Source organism: Ziziphus jujuba, chromosome 3 (genome assembly GCF_031755915.1).
Source record: "Ziziphus jujuba cultivar Dongzao chromosome 3, ASM3175591v1".
NCBI lineage: Eukaryota > Viridiplantae > Streptophyta > Magnoliopsida > Rosales > Rhamnaceae > Ziziphus > Ziziphus jujuba.
Window position 1 is genome coordinate 19885697 of NC_083381.1, and position 7705 is coordinate 19893401.

The 7705-nt window shown below is 31.1% G+C and overlaps 2 protein-coding genes across 3 annotated transcripts; one reads left to right on the top strand and one right to left on the bottom strand.

The window, feature by feature from the left end:
* Positions 1-2580: 2580 nt before the first annotated feature.
* Positions 2581-5490, top strand: LOC107406593 (uncharacterized). Of its 2 annotated transcripts, XM_060815828.1 has the most exons (3): positions 2585-2739; positions 3886-3945; positions 4149-5490. In XM_060815828.1, exon 3 carries the CDS (start codon positions 4167-4169, stop codon positions 5208-5210), a length of 1044 nt encoding a protein of 347 aa, XP_060671811.1. In that variant the 5' UTR covers positions 2585-2739; positions 3886-3945; positions 4149-4166; the 3' UTR covers positions 5211-5490. The 2 variants fall into 2 exon arrangements, with proteins under 2 accessions (XP_048333242.2, XP_060671811.1); XM_048477285.2 differs by lacking the exon at positions 3886-3945 and having other exon boundaries at positions 2581-2739.
* Positions 5491-6214: 724 nt separating this feature from the next.
* LOC107409403 (membrane protein PM19L) lies at positions 6215-7705 on the bottom strand. The gene is made up of 3 exons (XM_016016837.4): positions 7401-7705; positions 6852-7029; positions 6215-6726 (listed from the first exon to the last, which is right to left on the bottom strand). The coding sequence occupies exons 1-3, from the start codon at positions 7528-7530 to the stop codon at positions 6489-6491; spliced, it is 546 nt and encodes a 181-aa protein (XP_015872323.3). The 5' UTR covers positions 7531-7705; the 3' UTR covers positions 6215-6488.

Below are 7705 nucleotides of genomic sequence, written 5' to 3' on the forward strand. Positions count from 1 at the left end.
ATGGATTAATATTGGAGAAATGAAACTCAAAAGTCCAAAGTATTTGGTTTGGTTGATTTCGTTTTCCAAACTTTGAACACATTAATGGTAAAAATGCGCTTAATCATTTTGCTTACTTTTGAAAGACGGTTTAAACCTAAATTTTTGTCGAGCTTTTTGTTTTTTCTCCTCTCAGAAATTAATCAGAATTGTGTTTCACATCAATTCTCTATTTCCTATCCAAAATAAATTATACTTTTACTTTTCCAAGACCCATAAGTAGATTCAACCAATTAGGCATGCAACCAAACATAAAATAACAATTTTTAAGGCTAATATTTCTATAAGTTCTTTTTAGTTGCCCTCTTTTACACATCTTATTCAAATCATGTCATTGAAACTCAAGTAGTACCGCAACAAATTTGGTTGGCCTAATATATCTCTGCTCTGTTTGGCTTTCCATCGTATGCAGTGAAAGGATAAATACAGAAAATGTTAAAAAAAGAAGCCAAGAAAAAGTTACAAGAGAAAGCCAAACCGAAATTTGAAATAACTAATAGGTCCCATTTGAAAAACGTGAAATTTTAAAAAGAAATTGATTTTTAACATTTATTTCTTTGAAAATTAATTTTTTTAAATTAATTTTTTTTTATCATGTTTGATAGGTAATATAAAGTTAAAAAGTAAATAAATTTAATTTTAAATAATAAATTAAGGACAAATTTATATTTTAAAAAAAATATTTAAACTAATTTTTCAGTTATTTTTAAAATGATATCTTAATGAATGGGAATAATTTTCTATGAGAATAATTTTTTTGTATAGGTAGGAATCTAATTCTTTGGGTTTAGAATTTTCCGTTTCAAATAAACATTTAGACATAAAAAAATTATTATTTTTCTAAAAGAAATTAAATTATTACTAACTTTCTCATTTGCCAGGTATTAAAATCTTGATGATACATTTATTAATAAGGAAATTTGATACAATCCTGGCCCCTGGGTTTAATTTGAAATAACACATGCACATTGTTTACCCATTAATACGTGAGATTATTTCATTATTGAGAAATTAAGGAGCTAAAAATAAATAAATAAATCGTAATTCAATACAAGTTAGTAAAATAAAGTTTTATCATTTGTCATATTAATTAGTACATAGATTTGGTGCCATATTAGTGCCCCTAGCATTATTGAAATATAAAATTATTTTCTATTGTTTATTTGAAAGTACATACAAGTAGAGCAAAATGTTTACTCATTTTATCTCACCAAAACTAAATATATGTACTCATTTTAAAACCATAAAAGAGTCGGATTCATTATCTTTTTAGAGTCGGATTCATTATCTTTTTCTTACCTAATCTGTCTTTTCATCCAACTTTTTTCTATTTGATTTTTACTGGAGATATTTTCGAGAGATTAAAAAAAATGTTAATAATCGTAACTAAGTACTATCAGCACCCACTATATTTATATATATAATATTATAAGAATTTTTTTGTTTATAAACATATATTTAATTAGAGGATTTACTATACAGAAGGATTGAATCTAGAACTAGTATTAAACACAAGGTGATGACCTTGACCATCTGAATTAATTTCATGTCCCTTAAAGAAAACTATAAATAATCTCTTCTTTTTTTTCTTTTTTTAATTCATCGGAACATATGAAAACTATTAAATTTTTTTATTTTTTTTAAAAAGGACATTAAATATGTTATATAAATTGCAATTCAACTTTGTTTAATAACTTCAATTTTTCTGTTCTTCCTATTGCCAAAAAAATAAATAAATAGTATCTGACTCGTAAGGCTAAATATTGCAGGAAGTGGGAAAATTAATTTTATGAATTCATTATATGATATTTGAATTTCTCAAAGAAAAAATAAATAATTATTATTATTTTTTCCAGTAAAGATTCAATATTCAAATCTACGTATTTGAATTCTTCAAAAGAATCTCCCTATTCTGAAATAAATAAATAAATAAATAAATTCATGAAGAAATATTTTGAATGGAAACACCTACACAATTTATAAAGTCTCAAACTTTTCATATAAGAAGTGTTATTTTTCTGACTCCTAATTATTGTATTTAAAAGCTATTGTTGACAAATATGCTTTGTACTGTTAATGGGCTTTTCTCATTCTCCTCAACTCGATTCTGAATCTGCCTTTGATGGGTTTGAATACCAAAGAATTTATGGCCCAAAAAAGGATTTACGAGGATTTATTTCATATAAATATTACCCAATTAAAAATGCTTCTTTTTTTTTTTCACTTTTTTGAAGACCTAAAAATAAATAAATAAATGCTTTTTTTTTTCCACGATAATCAACCAGTTTGGTAGATAAATGGATTTATGATAAATTTTCCATAAAAATAAAAAAAAAAAAAGGTATAAACTGTGGCTCTCTGGTGTTCAAAATAATCAGAATAAAAAATATGCCTAAAAATGGAACAAGAATAGACTGGGCCGGGCTTTATGGTTTGTTTAAAGAATCAAAGAAGCCCAAAAATCTTAAAGCCTAAAGAAGAGCGCAAAAAAGAAATTAAAAAGGAAAAGAAAATTTGTTAAAAAACGAAACGAAACCCTTAATTCCCAAATTATAAAAAAGCAGAAAATAAAATCTGAAACTTTGGCCACAAAGACAAAACCTCACGGAAAGCATTCACAAAAAAATCGCAGACACCGAACTCCGTGGAACGGCAACGCTGGCACATGATCTCTTCGGCGTCTGAGCTACCAAATCTCAGGTCAGTTTTTTTCTTTGAGCTCACATTCTGCACAGCCTTTAGCTTTTTACTTTCTTTTTTTTCTTTTTTTCCTTTTTTCGGGGTTTTCAATCTTTGAGCTCCGAGGTGGGAATATGAATTTTATTAGGGTTGAATCGGTGTTGGGTATATGAAATTGAATGAAAAAATTATGTAAGTTTTGGGGAATTCGGGGATAGGCTTTTGTTGATCAAAGTTACTCGTAGTTCCATGTATTTGGGATTTTATTATTATTTATTGTTATTGTTAATAGCTTTCTAATGATTAAAAATTGGTTTTTTGATGAATCTTTTGCTTAGTTTATTAAGTGGGTTTTTTTTTCTTTTTTTTTTTTTGGTGGGGATTTTGGATGGGTTTTTAGTTTACTGCTATGAGCTGTGAAGTGGGTTTCTAGTTTTTAGTTTCGAAGTTATTTATTTGTCTTTATTTTTTTAATGTTTTTTGAAATATAGTAGTTTTGCATATATGGATAAACTGTTATGGTTATAGAATTTATTTGTAGCTTGTATATTGAGAATTTAGTAAATGCCCTTGTCCTCTGACGGTGGCATGAGTGAATTTAAGGTGTACATGTATTTATATAGGAAACAATAGCGTATTCGGGTACTCTGGATTGCACTTTCTCTATGTACTAAAAGTATGCTTCTTAGTATGTATGTTCTTTTTCTTGTTTGGTAGCCTATGAAATTGAGCATTTACGATTCTTCCTACCTGATTATCCTTGTATGTTCTTTTTCTTGTTTGGTAGCCTATGAAATTGAGCATTTACGATTCTTCCTACCTGATTATCCTTGTATGTTCTTTTTCTTGTTTGGTAGCCTATGAAATTGAGCATTTACGATTCTTCCTACCTGATTATCCTCCGAACACAGTGTACTGGATTTTATAACCTAAATTCTAAACAGGAATAGGACTTTTTCTTCTTGATTTGTTCAAGATAAGGAAGACTAGGACAAATGAAGGTTAAATTTTTACTTCGCATTCCTCATTTATAAGGAATGGTAGATCTGTTTTTGGGTTAGAGAAATGGGAATGATATGAACCCAGAATTATAGTTATTAAGATCATTAATCTATTCTATATGAAAATGTCTAGTCTAATCGTCACGTTTGTTCCCCTTACTAATAGAATGAAGTGCTGATACTTTGGCTTTGGCATTGTCTAGTTTCCAGGCAATAAAGGGTGGAGGTGGGTGGTTTGTCTGCTTCAAATTTACAGTTTCTATTACCTTTTTCTTTTCTTTCCCCCTCCCTTATTCTATGTTTGAACTAATTTTCTTCTGGTTTGATTTCCCTTCTGAATTTTTATGCTATTATGCAGTTCTTCATATAATATAGTTACGTGTTTAGTGGATTTCTGACATTGTTTCACTTGTTGTCTTTTCTTTGCAGCTATTCAATTTTGTGTAAATGAAAATGAAAATGAAAAAGAAGAAGGAAACACCTGCAACTGATTCCAATCCCATTCTTGATTTGAAATCAATCATTCATGAACATTCTCTCTTCTTTGACAAGTTAGTTGAGCTTATTCCTGCAAGGTTCTATCTACCCAATGATGATGAGGAGAAACCATGGTTTCAGGGCCTTAGCAAGGCCAAAAAAGCGTCAGCAAAGAAGGAATCAAAAGAAAACATTAAGAAAGCTAGAAGAGATCGTATGGATCCCGAGAAGTCTTCTACGACAACCCTTGATTTGCTAAAGCAAAGTTTGAAAAAGGAAAAATCAAACAATGGGAGTGATGACGACGATGATGGTACGGAGGTCAAACCTATCAAATTTGAAGGGGATGATCGGTCGTTGACATATGAAGAACTCCGGCAACGGTTACATCGTAAACTTGAACAATTTCGGGCTTCTCGGAATTCTGGAGATCCAGATAAGAAGCATGAGAAAAATGAAAAGAGAGGAGCTCACCAAAAGAAACGCAAGAGAGACACTGGATCTGGTGATCTGACACCTACATCTGGTAATCAAGTGAATAAGGTGGAGAAAGATGTAGAAGAGGCTTCAAAGGAGCTCACATTCAGTCATGTCAAACTTGGGAATGAAGATGGGCCTGGAAAGAAGAAGAGGAAACTTTCAAAGGCGAAGGAACTTGAGAAGGCAAGGAAGTTGGACGAAGCGAAGAAAGATCCAAAGAAAGGTGAAACAATCTCGTGGAAAACAGCAGCAAGTAGAGCTGCTGGGATTAAGGTTCATGATGATCCCAAGTTGTTGAACAAGAGCATCAGGAAGGAGAAGAAGAGGCATCAAAAGAATGCTGAGAAATGGAAGGGGAGGGTTGAAAACACCGGGAAAATGAAAGCGGAGAAACAGAAAAAGAGATCAGAAAATTTAGCACAGAGAATTCATGACAAAAAGATGCGACGAATTGCGAAGAGAGAGAAAAAGCTCATGAGGCCTGGATTTGAAGGTCGGAAGGAAGGGTTTATTAATGAAGAAGCTTCAGCCTAGGACCACTCTTAAGACCAACAGTTTCTGCTATGTTATTGTTATGGTGTTTTTATCTCCAGAAAAGTTATGTTTTAATTGTATTCTTAACATAGGAGTATCTCCTCCCCCCTTCTTTTTTGACAGCCCCATTGGTTATTTCTTTTGCTTGTTTCTCTTTTTACTGCTTGCCCAGAACTACATATATAGTAGGGGAATGTGATTCAAGATGGCTTTTTCTGATATTTGAAATTTGATGTACTTTCTCACAGGGATTTATATTTGAGCTGCAGTAAATTTATTCTGTTCCTGGTGATTAACCAAATTTACCACACCCATAACGAACTTAAAGAACCTCATAGATGAATCTTTTTCGAAGTGGAATAGTAGAGTTTATTTTGAGTTCTATGTTCATTGTCTTATTGGTGTGGAATTAATGTTATAATTTGATAATAAGTCCCCCTTTTTTTTTTTTCGTTTCATTACGATAGTAATGCTCTTAGGAGTAGGTTTCTTTTTATTATTATTTTTTTTTAACTGAAAATTAATCGAGTACAGCAAATAAAATATCATCCAACAATATACCATTTCTTTGTGACTGGTACATTTCATTGACAAAAACGTGTAACTTTAGTGACAACTCTGTGGTGGGCGAATTTGTTGAAATGCAACAAACAAAACGTACCTTATCTTAAATTATATACCACTTTTTGGAAACCAATTATACGATTCTGATCCAAACCGCTTTATATATTTGATCTAAAATGGGGTAAGGAGGTTGGTACATACCTTTTTAAAATATTATTGAATAATATATTTATTCAAAATATTTAATATTTATATCAAATCTTTTTAATTTTTATTTACCAAAAATATAGACCGTTTTCATTTTAATACTAAATAATATCATATAGCCTTTTTTACGAAAGGGAAAGAGCTATTTACTAAAACATAAAACTTGGAAAACCAAGTATTTACTCCAGAGACTAATAATTAATTACCCAAAAAAAAAAGAACGATCCACAAACTAGAAGAAAATGTTACCATTAAAGAAAAACCAAAAGTCATTACGGATTATACGGTACATGATGCTGGAAACTACTTAAAATTTCCACACAGCAAACATGCATAACAAAGACTGTCAAATCTTCTTACAGAAACCACAAAATTAAAAACATACAACAAAAAGTACGAAAAAAAATAATAATAAAACAAAGGAACAACAAATGGGTAAAACTTTCACATTAAACGATGAATTAAAGATTTTCCCAGCAGCCAAACAACTCCCTTATATGATGCCCATCAAACCCTGGACCCAACCACTGCCGCACCACCTTTATGATGAGCAGGGTCGACACCAGCTGCGCCCATTCCATAATCCGTGTCACGGTAACCTGGACCATACTTGCTGCTGAAAAGACCAGCATGAATCAACACAAGGTACAAAAGCTGTGTAAATGTTAAGATTATTATGAAAGCTTCTAACACCCTCAATCTCCACCCTCTGTGTCCTCCTATGTTGATTTCCTTGCATGCAAACCTGTTTTTTCAAGAAAACAGAAAATTTTTGATGAAGTTGGTGATCAATTTTGTTGAATAAGGAATAAATAATATGGTTTTTTTATTATTATTATTATTATTATTTTTTATTTTCATTAAACATACCCAAAGGCTAAAGCAGTTAGAGCCCAAGCTATCAGTGAAGAAGAACCTGCTGCAGCTAAACTGTCATTCCTCCAAGCTCTGATATGGCTTCCACCAGCTAACTTTGATACCACTCCCACCACACCAGCCAACATAGAGAAGGTAAGGAAGAAGCTTGTTGCTCCATTTCCTCCAAAACCTGAAAGAAAAAACATATATAATAAAATTTAATATCGATGAAAAGACTTCTATTTTTTCGTTAAAAATACCATTTCTTCTACAAATTCAAACTTCTAAAAAATAAACCTATAATAATTTATACATACTTTAATATCTTCTGTTTATGTCTTGTGTCTTAACATAAATATCTCTATGGACCATATATTTGAATTTCAAATGTAAAAGTTTTTTTAAACCGCTTAATTTTGATTTCACTGTATTTAAATGCCAAACGTAAAAATATTTTTAGATCGCTTAACTTTGAATTCTACGGTAAAATAAAATGAGACCCAACGTGTGAAATTAGAAATAAATTATGAAAAATTGACAATTAATAATATTTGAACTTACTAGGGTGGTTGGTCTGGCCATTGATGTACCTATTGACACACCAACTAGCAAAACCCACAACAATGAGATACATAATCAAGTTTAGAAACAGCAATGGAGCTGCTACGTTTCTTCCAACAGTCTGAGCCATTCAATCTTCTTCCTCTTCTTCTTCTTCTTTCCAACTTCCTTCAAAAACCAAGACGAAAATAACACAATTTTTTTTTCCCCTACCTTTTTCTCTTTTCGGAGAATCAATGAGACCCACTATTCGTTTTTCTTAGCCAAACAAAATACTCTTTTTAACACTTGAATTTTGTAATCTG

Coding starts and splice junctions, on each gene's coding strand:
- LOC107406593 (XM_048477285.2), top strand. CDS start 4,167: ATGAAAATGAAAATGAAAAAGAAGAAGGAAACACCTGCAACTGATTCC.
- LOC107409403 (XM_016016837.4), bottom strand. CDS start 7,530: ATGGCTCAGACTGTTGGAAGAAACGTAGCAGCTCCATTGCTGTTTCTA. Junction 7,030..7,400: donor TGGCCAGACCAACCACCCTA/GTAAGTTCAAAT, acceptor TTTTTCTTTCAG/GTTTTGGAGGAAATGGAGCA. Junction 6,727..6,851: donor CTAACTGCTTTAGCCTTTGG/GTATGTTTAATG, acceptor TTGAAAAAACAG/GTTTGCATGCAAGGAAATCA.